Source organism: Platalea leucorodia (assembly GCF_965183815.1).
Source record: "Platalea leucorodia genome assembly, chromosome: 13".
Taxonomy (NCBI): Eukaryota; Metazoa; Chordata; class Aves; order Pelecaniformes; family Threskiornithidae; genus Platalea; species Platalea leucorodia.
The window spans coordinates 12,037,056-12,052,989 of record NC_138835.1 but is presented as its reverse complement, the minus strand read 5'-3'; the positions used below and the strand labels follow the sequence as shown (position 1 = coordinate 12,052,989).

The window sequence follows — 15,934 nt, the reverse complement described above, 5'->3', positions numbered from 1 at the left end:
CTTCCGGCGCGCTGTGGCGGGCGGGCGATGGCGGCGCAGTTCCGCAGCTACGTGTGGGACCCGGCGCTGATCGTGGCGCAGATGGTGCTGCTGCAGGCGGGCTACTACAGCTCGCTCGGGCTCTGGCTCGCCGTCCTCGGCACCCTGGGCAGGACCGGGCCCTCCCTCCACCAGGTCTTCAGCGACGAGGTGAGGGCGCGGGGCCCCCGGGGCGCCGCCGTGGGCACAGGCCCCTGTGGCGGGGGTCCTTGCTCGGGGGCTCCCCTGCGGGGGGGCAGGTCCCGCTCCCCGTGTAGGCATTTCCCGGTATTCGAGACAGCTCCCCGCCATAGGTAGCACGCCGCTATAGAGACGGAGCTCCCCCGCCGTGTAGCTGCCCCCCAATATAAAGACAGACCTGTTGTCCGTGTAGGTGCCCCCAGTATGGAGGCAGACCCCTCCCTTTGAATAGGCGGTACCCCCGGTATAGACACAGCACCTTGCTGTGTAGGTGCCACCCCCAGTATAGACACAGACACCCTGTATAGGTACCCCCAGTATAAAGACAACCGCCCTCCCCCATAGGTAACCCCTCTGTGGGGACGCACACCCTGTTTAGGTGGTAGCCTGCAGTATAGAAACAGACTTGTCCCTTTTCTGTAGGTACCCCCAGGCAGAGAGACAGACCTCTTAGAAGGACTGCCGTAGCTGCTCAGGCTCCTCTTACGGATCATAATCAGCACAGGGCAGTGCCGATGCGGCTGGGCCCCGGGATGAGATTACGCGCTGTGGGCTGTGATTTGTGCCGCGGTTTCCTACTAATAGTCCCGTGTAGATTTTAGGCTTCTCAACCCCGCCTGGGAGGCTCTCCATGATGGCTTTCATCCTCAATGCACTCACTTGGTAAGTCAGCAACCAGCTGGAGCCCCTCTGTCTTGTTCTTTCTTAACATTAAACCTTAAGAGAATTCAGCGTGACCTACTGCCTCTCTCAAAACATCTCCCCAAAGCCCCGTGTGTTGAGCATGTCTGCTGTTGGGAACTGCTGACTCCTGACTTGCTAGATCGTGGATAAGTCATTTCACTTCACTGCCTCAGTTTCCCAGCTGGGAATGAGATTTGCTTTTGTGAGAGATTTTACTGAAAGTTAGAATTAATGGATCTCGGCAAACACTGATCTACAAACAAGAATGTATTTTGCCCCTGCCACTGGGCAAAGATTACTGGGGGAGATAGTTTAAAAATTCCTGCCTGGCTCTCTGCACTAAAAGCTCATTTCTCTGCCGTCGTAAATTAAAAAGCTATAAGCATGTAAGTCTTGCTGCAGCAGCCGGGAGAGAGGTCAGAAACAACCTATCCTTAGAACATTCAAGAAGTTTTAAAACAATTGAATAACCAGCACCAACAACTGCTGATAGCTCTTGCTCTATCTCCTTTTCCATAGGCACGGAGCAGTTTGTTATTAATCTCTGCCTTTATTTTGCAGTGCTCTGGGCTTGCTGTACTTCATCCGCCGAGGAAAGCAGTGCCTGGATTTCACCGTCACAGTTCACTTCTTCCACCTTCTGGGCTGCTGGATTTATAACTCGCACTTTCCCTCGACCCTGACGTGGTGGCTGGTGCACATCGTGTGCACCGCACTGATGGCTGCGATCGGGGAGTACCTCTGCATGAGGATAGAACTCAGAGAAATCCCCCTCAATTCTGCCCCCAAATCCAACGTATAGACTCGCTTTGGCAACAACATGCTGCATTACGTCATTATTTCCAGCACAAGTGCATCTAATGCCTGAGAATCATCACTGAAGAAGCACAGCAGGTCTGTTTAGACTTTTTTTTTTTTTTTTTGGACCTTGGTGACTGCATGAGTGTGAGCATCTTCTCTGGCATCAGCCGACAACAGGGGAGGAGCAGATGTTTATTTTGTTAACACAAAGCATTTAATATGACTGTATGGCGAGTGTGCTCTTAAACTCTTCACTCATGAGACTGTTAAAAGCCAGGTAGCAAAACTTGATGCATGAGGAGCATCTGGAATTTAACAAACGTACGAGTGCCCTGTATGGGTAATGCAATGGTCAGCTCTTCTTGCGGGAGCTGGTGCAGTGAGCAGCGGGGCTGGGAGCTGCTACTTCCGATCTGTAACTTGTTTGGGCTTTGGTTGGAAAAAAAGTCAAGGAAGTGAATGGATGGGGAGAAAGAAAATAGTTGTACTTACCTGAATCACCAGCTGAGACACTAAATAACCTATAATGTTAGATGGGTTTGTTTGCTGTTTCCATGTTTAATACATAGAGATGTCAGACAGCAGTTTGCTGCAGAAATCTTTTGTAATAATAAAAATATTATGTTGCTGTGAGCGTGTTATGGTTCTCCTGGGAAGCTGGGCACTTCAAGAAATACCATGAGTGTCTGTATCATGGCAACCGAAGGATAGGGCCAGAGAACATGTGGCTGTAAGATGCCTACTGTCTAGGCCACATAAAATTTCCTACAATAAATGTTTCATGCCTCTGCGCTGTAAAGGCAGGCATCAGTGAGTGCTGTCTTGGGAAGTCAGCCAGCATAATCCTCGCTTCAGGAGGAGTGTCAGCAATCCAGGGTCTCTACATCCCATTTCTGCTATCCCTGGAAACATTCAAGGTCGGGTTGGACGGGGCTCTGAGCAACCTGATCTGGTTGAAGATGTCCCTGCCCATTGCGGGGGGGCTGGATTAGATGGCCTTTAAATGTCCCTTCCAACCCAAACCATGCTGTGATTCTGTGTCCAGCCCGAGGCTGGAGCTGTCCTAGGGAAGCCTGCCAAGGTGTCTTGGAGCCACGCTGCTGTTCCCACTTGTCTGTGTCTTCCTGGCAGGCTTCAGAAGTCCAGCAACAGATCTGCTCTGGTAGAGGTGATGTTTAGTTAAGTGAGAGACTGCTGCTTCTTTCTCAAAATAACAGGATGTGCCTTTATTTAGAGGCACTTCAAATAAACATCACCTGCGGGCAGGCAGGGACACCACCTTCCTGCTGAGGGGCTAAAGCTGGATGGTTCCTCCAGATCCCACAGCCCAAGCAAGCAGACCTCCATCCTGCCTGGTTTCTGCTGAGGGATGGCCAGTTTGTGCGATCCCAAGTGAGGACAAAGCCACTTCTAAAGACAGATTTTCTCCTGTGCAGTATCTTGCTGCAGTAACTTTCCTTTGTATGTTAATATTTGTAAGTGTTAATTTGCTTAAATTATTTGCTAATTCAGCTTGTTGAAAAGTGGTGGGATGATTTGAGATGCAGAAGTTGATAAACTCTTTGAAGCTGCTCTTTTGACTTTTGTTACTGGGAGAAGCTGTATTTCAATTCCTGCTCTCATATTCAGATACTGTAAATTGAGGCAGGATAACATCCTGATGTTTTAAATACTTGCAGGTCTGCCACAGAGGAGGATTGCCGGTTACATTTGTTTAGATAGAACTTTTAATATTCTGAGATTTTGCCAGGACCTCTTCCTGACCAAACCCCCTTTAAGCACAGTTTTAGAACAGCAGCAGTCTTTCAGAGGGAAGAGTTTACACAAGTTTTTGTCTGGGCAGGAGCCAACGCCTGCTGGAAGGCCACCCAGAGGTCACTTCCTAGGGCTTCCCCTGCAACTCTGCTGCGCAGTCAGCCAGACAGTTCATCCCTTCTCAAAAGCTGCTCGTTCCTCATATATAAGGATACTTGCCTTTCTTCCAGTCGCCTTCAGCCTAGATATAAACTGGTCTTCCAGTAGGTGCCAGTATCTCCTTCAGAAAAGAGCTGTGAGCATGCTGCAATTGGGATCAGGGCCCAGAGCAGAGGGCACGCTCTGCCTCAGGGCTGACAAGCACTGGCTTGGTATCAGTCGTATTTTAAGACTCTTTCAGGGTCGTTTTGTCCTCTCCTGCTTTTTGTTACTGTTCTTAAGAAAGAACATCTCAGTCTTGCATGGGGAAACTTTGCAGGTTTAATTCAAGGCTTAACACCACACCAAAGCGCACTGTGAACTCCTGTGTTCTTCAGGGGTGGTCTTAAGGCAAGACTAATTACTTACTAGAAGACTAATTACAGTGAATATGAGAGAGCAGAAGGAAAGCCACATTCATCCCATTTCTTAAAGGAGAACGGGCAGTTGATCCCAGAGTTGCTGTGAGACTGTATTAACGAGGTGCTATCTTTGTAAGAACAGGGATGAAAACTTTGGACCAAGGAACACTTGCCTCCTTACTTTCTGAATACATGAGCCATGCTGTAACTGCTTCCGCAGCCTCCCTTGCGGGGGCGGTGAAGTCTGGGTACAGCTTTGTATCTGGAGACACTCAGAGAAAGGCCAGGAGAAGAATCCTTGACAAATGTGGATTTAACACTGAGGCTGTGGGACATCCGACAAGCTGCGCTGCATCAGCATAAAGGGTGCTGTAGGATTAGAAATCTTTTCTGGAGTCTGCTGACTTTGCCCTTGAGGGCTGAATCTGTATATTACTTTTTTTTTTTTTTAAAGGAAATCTACTGTAATTGTCCTAGTCATAGGGGAAGTTCTAAAAATGAAATATCGGTTGAGGAGGGAACCTCTGAAACTCATCACTCCCATACTGTGAGACCTAATTTTCACTCACATGCTTTCAGTCAGATTTAGGAGCACCTTTGGCTTTAAAAAAAAATAAAAATCTGCTGCTCCATACCTGAATGGTGGCAGATGGTCTTTGTTTCTTAATGAATTTTTGGGTTTTGTGTGCAATAGAGTTGAGGGATTTGCTTCCAGGGAAAATTCTCCCCAACACCTGCTCTTCTTAGAGACAGTGGTACTGTCAGCTAGCCATTTGCATCCATGGTTTTGCAAAAAGAAGACTTCTTGGAGATCTCTGCTGAGACTTTTTACATTCCCCTTCCCCAAAGCTGTTTAAAAGTAGAAAATTTTAACAGAGAGGAAGATGCCAAATGCAAAGAGAAGCTAAGAGTTTGGGGATTTTGTGGGATTCTGCTTATTTGTTTTGAGGACTGTGCTTATTTGTTTTCCTAAAGGCATTAAACACCTATTCTAAACAAAAAGCAGGTGCAAGATTTGGATTCAAAGCACTCCAGCCTTGTTTGTACACAATACCCACCTGCGTCAGCTTTCCCCAGCTACAGACCACAGGCAGGAGAGGGGTAACGGGGAGAGGGGAACAGGATCAAACAGCATAGGCTGCTGTTGGAGCAGAATAAGAAGAAAACCAGAAGCAGCTGAGTGCTTCACTCCAGGTTCTGCAGTGCTCTGCTTTACCCTTTCTCCACTGCATATCTTAAGGCTTTGTGCCTGAGATGCCGAGTACATAAGTAACACCTCTGTTGTCTGTAGAAAGCCTGGGTGCCTCATGCTTAAGTGCTGTCTGAACACCAGCTGCACCTCCCTGATTTACTGCCTGGAATTTGCCTCAATTTATTCATTCCCTCCTGCTGCTGCAGGAGCAGAGTGTTAACTGATAAGGAAGGTAAGAGGAAGAACATGTGAGTGCCAAAGGAGAGCAGCATGACCCATCATTAAAAAGTCCAACACCACTGCTGGTAAAAAGATCTTTTGCTGTAGGAGAAGCTTACCCACGCACCTGTAACGCATCCAGTGGGATCCCTGGGGCTAGCAGGGCCCCAGATCTACTGCTCACAGTATAAAGCACATTTTCAGGTTTGGAGACACCATTTCAGAACCTCCTGATCCATTTACGGCTGGTGGTATGTACTGCTGTGCCCACTCCCACGGCAGGCAGTGCTCAAACCACCAGCGCGAGGTCCTTGTTCAACGTTTCTCAGGACCATGGGGAGCCACGAAGCTTACCCAGCTCTGCGCAGGACTGTCCTTCACTGTTAGCAGCTGCCTGCCCCTGCTGCAGACAGAGCAAGTGCCCTGGTAAGGGGCCAAACAATCTGTGAAAACAGCCAAAGTGATGTGTGACATCTAGGAAAGTCAGGCTGAAACACCCTGCTAGTTAAACATGGAAATTTCAGATCTGATGAAAGACAGCTGGGTCCCATAATTTGAACATGGAGCTCACCACCACATCCAGCTGTTGAGCCGTGATTTAGAGTATGATGAAAACCAGCTCTTTCCCCATTTGGGAGTGGCAGTACCACATGGGAATGCATTGGAAGTGGTAGAAAGTCCCATCAGGACTCACTGTGCTTCCTCTTAGCAAGGCACTGGCCCGAGACCCTCACAGAACAGGTTACAGACCCACACTGGGTGGCTCCTATGGCCCTGCGCAGCCAGGCAGGGCACAGAGCTACATTACCGTCCTTAAAACAGAACTGCCTCGTACTGCTCAATAACATTGCTGTGTTTTTCTAACACAATCGCTTGCAAGCACCTCTTTATTGCAAATACTTTCATGCTTGTACTGAAGCTGCAAAACTAACATCGCTCTGAGCTGCAAAGGAGACAAGAAGAGGATGCGCTATCGAACAAGAGCCAGGACAAATAACTTCTACCGTGCTGTAGGCTCTACAACAAGCTTTAATATTCTGGAATTACACACTGCCACCCACAGAGCTGCTTACAAGTACCCTGGGGAAAGCTTTAAAGCAAAAGAGTTGTTGCCAGAAATCATTTTTGTCCTGCTAGCTTGACACTCCCTCTCCCCCCAAATATTTTTGCCCCCTATTTCCTTAGAAAAGGGATTTACACATAACACGGGAGTTACTTGGGAATCCAGATGTGTGCAAGAGAAGAAGTCATGCACCTGTGATTATTCTTCAGCAGAGGTTTCACCATGTCCTCAAAGAAAAAAGGCCGGTACAGGGCAGTAGGGACTCCGTTCTGCCTTTGACAGGACATACACCATCCCCTGCACCTCACAAGTCAGTGGTAAAAATGCCCATCTTGTTTTCAGTGCCCAAATAAAAAAATCTGGAGAGTTTATCTGGTGGAAAGAGTCAAAGTAAACGGGTTTCCTTCCAGCAGCCATAGAAGACTGCAGAAGAATCCAGCATTCACGACCAGAATCCAGCATTCACGACCAATTTATCATTTTGCCCCAAATCCTCTGCCCTGTATCTACAAGTTCCAAAATTCTGCAGTCAGCCAGATCTGTGTCTGTGCATTGAGGCAGAAGGGGACGGGCATTATCCCAAGTTACAGAGAAACAGCAAAACCCAGGAGATGCTGCCGAGCTCTTCCACATCTGATAGGCACAGGATGGAGCCAAGCGTTCGCTGAGCGCTGCACCGTGTATTCCTCAAAGGCTTGGAAAAATGATCAGAAAGATGCCACGACACATGCTGCCACCACCTTGGTTGCAATACTTACAGAGCTGCAGTTTATAAGTTCAGCCAAGTGACGATGAGGGGGATGCCAAGGATGGAAACGTTGGGAACGTGGGTCCAGGCAAAGCTTTGGGCGGTGCTGGGGCTGCAGAGGTCAAACAAGCTGCCTTGAAATTTGATTTTTCGAGACTCCCTTCTCAGCATCTCCCAGACAGCTGCTGCTTCCTTCTGGCACTCCCAGAGTGCGGTCAGGGCACACGTGTGAAATTCATCCCAGTACCTGCAGCCAGGGGAGACACCGCACCATCAGTCCCTTGCACAACGCCAAGGAGCCGGGCAGAGCCTTGCTGCCCCGAGCCCGCCCTTCCAGCAGTGACAAGCTCCGTATTTTGTCATTCCCTCCTTCGTCCCCATAGCATCTTGGCTAAAATTCCAAACCTCAAAACACACTGAAATTATGTAATGCTTTCCCCCCACCCAGAAGTCAATAAAATCCATTATTTTCCATCAACAAATGTTTCCCTTTGGCACCAAGTACCCCGAGTATCTAAAACAGGCTGCAAACAAAGGCCCAGCGTGTTTCATTCATAGCTTCCTCCAAGCTGAGTCGGGGCCAAAACGCCAGCACAAAGGAGAAGGACGACGTCTGCCGCAGACCATCGCAGCTTTACAACTGAGGTATGGGCGGGGGGGGGGAGGAGTTATTGACCGTGTTCTCATTAGACAATCTCCACTCATCTGCTGGGTTCTACCCTGCGTGAGGAGAAGCCATTCAATGGAAAGCAGCTCTTGGGGAGCACCAAGGAAAAACAAAATGGGCAAAGATAACCTGCGGTCCTGCAGGAATGAACCGGGAGCTGCTCACTGAGGACCCCCTTGGCTGCCTCCCCTGGGGATGGCAACTTGGAAGGTTTGGTTTTTTTCAGATCCAGAGCTAGAACCAGGCAGGGAAAAACCCCGGCAGAAACGGGGCTGAAAACCACAGCCCCCAAGACGACTCTCCCAGGAGGGGCACAGTGGACACCACCCCACCGGTCCGGCACGCTGGGGCCAGAGCCACGTGGGATGACCCCACACTGCATTTATCCAGAGCGGTATCCAGCCTGCCAAGGCTTCATCCCCTCCCGGAGCTCCTTCCTTACCTTCGGTGAAGAAGCACAGTGGCTCTGAAGAACCTGATTTTAAGCTCATTTCCAATGAGCTCCCTGCCCGCAGGTGTCAAGCTGAGCAGGGAGCAGTGGGCTCCAGCTGTCCGGGGACAAGGACAACAGGTACCAGGCTGGGCCATGTTCCCCTGTGTGGTGTGGTAAGGACCAGAATGGGCACCCCACTTGATATTTTTTTTTTGGCTGCTGAGTGTGGGAGGATTAGACTCAGTACTGGACTCCCAAAGGCTGCTGTAGGTGCTGCTCTGTGATGGGGAGGGCACCCACAGCCTGGCAGGCTGCTGCGTGCACACTAGCATCTCCGTAAGTCCCGACGGAGCTGAATTCACAGGCAAAGTCTCTGTTTTGTAGGTACAAACCCACAAAATAAAACAGCAGGAGCCAGAAAGCCTCAGCAAATGCTACGGGCCACCCTCTCCTCTGGACGTGGTTCCTCTCCAAAACAAAAGCTTCCCCAAGGGACAGAGAAGGCTCTACACCACCCTTGCCACTAACCTTCCCCCCGACTTCTTTCAAAGAGAGTTTCTTTTACCTGAAAAGAGCTTTGCAAAAGCATTTCATATTGCAGCTTCTTTGGAGCAACACGTCCCGGCACCCGATGCCAGGGCGAGGCAGGGACCAGCCGCAGGCAGCACCCCGGGGTCCCAGCCGCTCCCCAGCCCCTGCCAGCCCGCAGCACCCCGAGGCACCCTCCTGCCCTTCCCTCCTCCTCGGTTTTGCTGTCCCAGGTTAGCTGGGGCTGGGCACCATCTCCAGGCCATAATTTACCTGCAAGCTGGGGACTGCCTAGAGGACAGGAGCAATTGCTCTGCCACCTTCCCCGTGCCCGCCAGGACACCAGGCACGCGTGCCACCCCTCGGGAAGGGGAAGCAGCCCAGACGGCCGAGCAAGCCACCAAGGAGGTGGCTTGGTTTTGTTCAAGAGCCCTGTGCTGGAGATGACACCGCATGCAGACACAAGGTGCACTCTAGTTTTCCTACCAGGGCTTACGTCAGAACGCCAGCTGTGAGGGAGTTCATTAAACCGAGTCACTGTGGCAGAATAAATGTCCCCAGATAATGAGAAAAGCTGGTGCCAACCCAGGTAACCTCCCACGCTCGCTCCCGAGCTGCAGCAGCAGCAGAAGGCAGCTCTGCCAGGTGAGGGTTAAACCTGGCTGGTGTCTTCAGGCTCCTGCCCTGTTCTGCTTTCAGCCAGAATGGCAATTCCCAACGTTTCACCCTTCACAGCCTCCATCTGCTCGGCCAGGCCAGCTCTGGGACAGCTCTGCGCACGCAGAGCCCAGGCACAACCAGCCCCACGCCGGCTCCCAGCTCCGCGTCCATCCCTCACCTGCGCTCCCGGAGAGGGGACTACGGCACCAGGAAAGCAGACGGCAGCAGAGAAGGATGAGGGTTCAAGGCCAGGAATTCAGAAATATTTCCTGGCAGGAAGCTGGGACATCATCACCTTTTTCCTCCAGCCACGGCAAGCCCGGCTAGCCGTGCGCCAGGACTGGCAGGAGAAGCTGGCACGGCCCTGAAGGTGCAGAGCCCCAGCCCTGCCCGCAGGGAAGGTCCCAAGACCTGTTCTTTGCTGTTAGTGCCCCAGAGCCTGTAAAAAAACCTCACCTCCGACATTTCATCTGAGATTCAGCAGCAGAGGAATCACTCCTCCGGCAGTCAACCACAGCACGTGCTGGGCTGCATGCTCAGTTTTTTTCTAATAACAAGCCGCCACATGTTCAAAAAAGTAAATATTACAGCCCAAAGCAGAGCAGTTCCCGTTTCAACCCAGCCTTCAGCCACATCCCAGAGAGGATTTTCATCCTGAACTAGGCTGTCCCATGGAGAAGGGAGAAGAAAGAGCAAGGCACAGCCAACCTCCCATCGGCATGTCTGCTGGCAGGGGAATGCACGGACAAAACGGATAAATAAAAATGTAAAAAAAATGGGGACTAGTTAGTTTTCTGTTCTCCTTGAGCAAAAGGGTTTTGTTGAAGTGTTTTCTACTTCTGGCAACAACCAAAGTTAGATATTTCGGCTGGGGCAGGCGGGAGGGCTGGGGACCCTCCACTTGCCTCAGCGGCGGCACTGGCTCCTCATCCCGGCTGGCTCAGAGCCCAACCTGCCTCCACCAACGGTGACTGCCCCGTCCCACCGCAGCCCCCAGATGCGAACCAGCTGTGCTGGCACCACGGAGCAGGTCCCAGAGCCACCACCCCACCACTGGGGACCAGGCCTTCCTCTCCCAGCCCGCGGGTTGGTTTCCAGCAGCTTGGAAAGCTGGACCCGCAGGGCACCCAGCCCTCTGCCTCACCCTGGCAGGTTCACACCGCCCCAAGGCACCTGGGTTTTCCCTTAATTGCTGCCTGCGTTTTCTCAGAACTCCTTTTCACTCCCCACAGCTCCCTGCTGGGGACATAGGGCTGCCTCCATTTATCTCCGCAAACATTTTATTTCCACCTTTCACTTGGCCCCCTCGCCGCTTCTGCTCATTTGCTTTCTAAGCAGACCTTTCCCCAAACCCACCCAACTGCACCTCTCATTACCCTCTTTTACTGTTATTTCAGGTCTGCTAACATTGATGTCCTCCGAACACCATCATCTGGGGGCACTTGCTACAAAGACAAAAAACAGTGGTGGGGCAAATTCAGGCCAGAAGGACCAAGGGTCTCAGCAGGGAGGGAGGGAGGGAGGAGGCTTGGTTTGGGCAGCAGGATCTACCTGGAGGCCAGTTGCAGGCTGCTCCGTGCAGCGCTGGACCCCGGGACAGCCTGGAGATGTGCGAGTCCCTGCCTGAGACCCGGGTGTCCAGGGGAGCAAAGGGGGTCAGGTCCCACCGGCCCCGCTCCTCCCGGTTGCGGGCGTGCAGGGGGTCACGGGAGGAGTCCTGGGGGCTGGAGCTATTGCTAAGGGCTGGGGGTGCAAACTCCAGCTGGGGCCATGCGGCAGACAGATGGACAGACGGACAGATGGATGCATGCAGGGAGCTCGCTGGGTCTGAAGTCAGAGCAAGGCGGGGAGCACGTGTGCATGTGCATGCAATGGCAGGAGCCAGGAGTGCGGGAGGAGAAGAGTTCAGGCAGCAGCACCCGGCACAGGGGCAATGCCAAAAAGCCACCCTGGCTATGCACCACAGATAACCCCCAGCCCGCCCTCCTCCGGGGACCGGCCCCACGAGGGGGGACACACAGGGGTCCCAGCAAGGGGACGTACTCACCCACAGACTTGGTGCAAGCCCTGCAGCTCGATGCCATCCGCCTCCTCGTACGTGGCCATGTTTTCCCCCAGCTTGAGGACGCAGTCCGAGAAGCCCTGGTAAACGTTGGTGCAGGCGGTGCTCGATGCCAGCAGCCCGGCCAGGTGCCCTGCCAGCCGCCGAGGGGGTCAGTGTGAGCACCCAGACCTTTGGGGATGGCATTGGGCTGCCACAGTGCCGGTGCCAGCCAGGCACGGCGAGCTCCCCCTTCCACGCAGGACACACACGAACCTCGTGCAGTCCCTCACCCGTGCCCAGCCCTGCCTGCATTTGCAGAGAGCCTGAAACAGCCGCTCTGCCAGGGCAGGGAGCCAAGGCGGGGGCAGTCGGGGCACCCCGCTGCCAGCCTGCCCTGGCTGCTCCCCCACACCCAGCCCCAGCACCCCTGGCCCGGGGCGGGGGGACACCGCCGGCTCAGCCCCAGCAGCCAGGACCCACCGGGGAGAGATGACCCAGGGAGGAGGGAGGGGACCGCGCATCGCCCCCCGCCTGGACACCCCAGAGGCCACCTGGGAATCCACCCCTCCCCGGCCCGGGCACCCCAAAACCCGGCCCGGGCACCCCCGCCCGGGCAGCCTTACCCAGGGCGAGGAGCAGCACGGCCGTGCCCCGCCGCTGCCCCATCCCGCCGCCGCCTGCGCCCGGGCTCCGGCTCCAGCCCCGCTCCTGCCGGTGCTGCTGCCGGTGCCGGTGCTGCTGCCGGTGCCGGTGCTGCTGCCCGCACCCCCATGGCCGGCAGCGCTCTCCGCCCGCCTCCGCGGGGAGGGCGCCCGCCCCCAGCCGCCGCTAACGAGCGGCTTTGGCCGCGGCTAATTAAGGAGGGGGCCGGGCCGCCGCTAACGAGCGCCCGGGGGCAGCCCCGTGCCCGCAGCCCGCAGCCCCGTGCCCGCAGCCCCGGCCCCATCGCGCCCCGCGGCTCCCTGGATCCCGCAGCCCCGGACCTCCCAGCATCGCATCCCCTCGGGCCTCTCTGCCAGCACCCACGGCTCCCCGCACCCTGCACCCCCATCCTGGGACCCTGCACCCACGGGCCCCCTGGCACCCCTTCACCAGCACCCTCCCCCAAAACCCCCCGCACCCTCCCCGCCGCAGACTGCGCTGCCCGCTCTGCATGTCCCCCTGCGTGGGGAACGGGGACCAGTGCCGCTGCCAGCAGCAGGAGTCCGGGCAGGGCAAGGATCGCTGTGCTTGGGATTTAGCCTCTTGTAACGGCACGGGATAAAGCAATGCAGGACGTGAAGCAAAGCCCTGAGCGTGTGTAACTTCAAAGCCTTAAACATCAGCACCTACAGCTACAAAATCTTCTCCCCTGATCCTGGCACCAGCCCTTCCCAAGGCTGGCATGGCCTTCAGGGGATTAGTTGGGATTTTGCACCTTTAGGGCCTGATCCTGGCTCTTGCCCCATGAGTCCCTTTCCTTTTCCTCCAGCAGGAAGGGGAGCAGAAGGTTTCCTGGCTGCTGTCGTGGTGTCACTGCAGGGGTCGGTCACATCAGGGCTCACTCTCTGCTGCTGACAGCTTTGCTGTTGGGGACACCGCTCTCCAGCAGCCCATGAACCCCACTGGTGCCCAGTGCCGTGACCTCCATAAGTGGAACCGACCCCCTCTGTGCACAGGTACCCGCTGCCCGTGGGGTGGCCGTGCCAGCACCCCCAGCCGCCTCCAGCCCTGGGAACCCAGAGCAAGTGGAAACCACAACTCTGCAAACACCACGTGTGCCCAAAGCAATGCATCTCTGAGGCAGAGAGCTTGGGTCTGAACAAACATAAATAAATATATTTATTTACAGAAAAACAACTTAATATCCTACAAATCTTCTTGGAAGGTCCCCGCCACCTCTGCCAAGCCCTGCATCTCCGTCAGCCCTGGAAGAAAAGCAAGCAGCGCGGCCCTTTGGGTAAGGAGCAGCGCCTCGCCGAGCAGAGCTGGGGGTTCCCAAGCCGGCTCAGCGGCAGCAGCTGCTTCGGGTTGGGGTTTGTCCGGACGGGCATTAGATTTGCCACAGCCCAGGGACATGCTGGGGAGAGCGAGACTCTGCTGCCAGCGCTAAGCCCCGGCTGGGCTTAGGGTTAGACTTGGCCCTAAGAAATCGCTCCCTTCCCAAAGCAGACAGGTGCTCTGGGCAGCGTGGTGGTGGCGGTTGTGCCGCCAGGACAAGGGGAGTGGGCAATTGTGTCCCTGCAGCGGGGCCCACCCGACCCAGCCCCAGCCCGGCGGCAGGTGACCCACCCTGACTGCGGGCAGCGGATGGGGAGCACATGCCTGTCCTGCTGCCGGTGGGTCCGTCTCCATTGCCATCTCCAACTCCATGTCCACCTCCATCTTCTCCTCCATCTCTACCTCCCTCCCCACTTCCACACTGCTGGCAGACGCCTCTGCAGCCTCCAGCACGAGGTAGCACAACCTAAGCCAAAAGCCAAGCAGAAAAGTGCATTGATCCTGCTCTGGCCAGCCGAGCGGAGCTGTGGGATGGGGGTCTCGGCGCCCCTGCCCCCTCTCGCTGACTGGGGAGAGCCGTGGGACGATGGGGCCCCTGGGCATGTCCCCAGCAGGAGCCGGCTGGAGGCTGGGTGGCTCCTTGGCCACCAGCACCCACCAGCACCCACCAGCACTGACGGGCCAGCGCCTGCAGCCGGAGGATCCTGCGCTTCGTGCGCTTCAGTAGCTTGGGGAGCGGCAAGGTCTTGTGGATCTGCCGGAGCGGAGAGGGCAGGGGTGAGTGGCCCTGCTCCCTGCTCCCTGCCCCACGGGGCCCCGGGCACAGAACCCGGCCCCACGCCTGCCTCAGCACCCAGAAGCTCCTTACTCTGCGCAGGTGGCTTTTCGGCTCTGCGCTGTTCCGCAGGCAGGGCTGAGCTCCCACGGCTCCAGCCTGGAAAGGAGCAGAGGAGGCACCTGCTCAGGCTCAGGACAGGACCCCCTACTCCCGGTGAGCATCCCTCGGGCACGAGCCTGGGGCGCCCTGGGCTCCCCCAGGGATGTTTCTGCCTGGGTAGGGATGCTCAATTTCAGCAAGGAAAGGGATGCTCAATTTTCAGCAAGGAAGCCCCAGAAGGGCTTCTCCCAGCTCGTGGCCTTGCAGGGTGAGTGGAGAGCATGAGCCAAGCCCTGGCCCCCCCGAGCTCCCCAGAGCAGGTTCCCCGCCCTGTGCCATCCCCGCGGTGCCTGCTGCAGCCTGCCTGGGCAGTGGGGGGTGCCCCCCTCCATGGAGCAGGGCAGTACCTCCAGCAGCACAAGCGTCCTCTTCCTCCGGGCCTTCATGACGCCACCCTGATGGCAGCACCGAGACGGGGACCGAGGTGCTGGGAGAGGCGAGAAGGGCTGGGTCGTGCGTCCGAGGCACCGGGAGCAGGGGAGAAGGGCTGCGTCGTGCTCGTCGCCGGGCGCTGGCAGCTGCAGCTGGAACACGGGCCGTGACATCACACCTCTGTGACACGGGAGCTCCGGTGCCGGCTGCGCAGCAGGGGATGGGGACGATCCTTAAGTGGGTGGGGGCAGCTTCATGGGGAACGTTGGGGAATTTTTATCTTATCCCTCGAGGTGAATTAAGCACGCTTTTTTGCTTAAATATAAAATAAACTGAATGAACACTGCGTTGGGCAGTCCTGCCGCCAGCCGTGGTTCTTCAAGGAGCCTGCAGAGATGCATCAGGAGCAGATCCCTTATATCCACTTGCCCCAGCGCCTGTCCCTGAGTGGTTGCATGGGGCACCTCAGCCTGGCCGTGGGTCCATCCCCCAGCCCAGCTCTGCTGCCCAGAGGTGGCCCCGGGGCGCTCCCATCCCAGGATGGCTGCAGGACAACGCTGTGCCTGTTCCTGCTCTCATCCCCAAGGCAAACTCCACTCCCTCGCAGGGAGTCCTGCTGGCTCTGGCATCCCTGCTGCCAGCCAGCTCAACCCCTTCTGCAGCTGGGCTGTCTTGCCCTCCATGCCAGGTCATTCCTCGGTCACAAATTCCCATTGCTGAGCAGTTACAATCTCCATTTCCCCTTCAGGGATCAGCCTGGGAGGGTGACACAGCTCGAGGCTCACTGTGAATGGAGTTCCCCCTTCCTGAGCCCAGCACCCTGCCCTGCAGCCCCAAGGGGGCTGCTCCAGGCTTCCCCATCTCCGGAGCTCCCGGCACGCCCTGTGCCTGGCCGGGCCCGGGGAAGGGGGCAGAGGGCAGCCCAGGACACCCGGGTGGGCAGAGGGGACCTGCCAGCCCACCGTCTGCTCCCCACCACCTCGCCTTGACGGCAGCACAGATGCACAGAGCAGGTCCAAGCTGCAGAAGGGCCAGGATGCAGGGCCAGCTCCACAGGGAGAAGACCATCTCG

At 55.7% G+C, this 15,934-nt stretch overlaps 2 protein-coding genes across 2 annotated transcripts; one reads left to right on the top strand and one right to left on the bottom strand.

Moving 5' to 3' along the window:
• Positions 1-11: 11 nt before the first annotated feature.
• Positions 12-4,476, top strand: SYS1 (SYS1 golgi trafficking protein). The gene is made up of 3 exons (XM_082325532.1): positions 12-189; positions 815-882; positions 1,465-4,476. The coding sequence occupies exons 1-3, from the start codon at positions 28-30 to the stop codon at positions 1,703-1,705; spliced, it is 471 nt and encodes a 156-aa protein (XP_082181658.1). The 5' UTR covers positions 12-27; the 3' UTR covers positions 1,706-4,476.
• A 764-nt stretch (positions 4,477-5,240) lies between these two features.
• Positions 5,241-12,239, bottom strand: LOC309596880 (neuritin-like; the record flags this gene model as incomplete). Its single annotated transcript, XM_082325634.1, has 3 exons — positions 5,241-7,488; positions 11,577-11,724; positions 12,197-12,239. 3 exons carry the CDS (start codon positions 12,237-12,239, stop codon positions 7,263-7,265), a joined length of 417 nt encoding a protein of 138 aa, XP_082181760.1. The 3' UTR covers positions 5,241-7,262.
• Between the last annotated feature and the right edge of the window lie 3,695 nt (positions 12,240-15,934).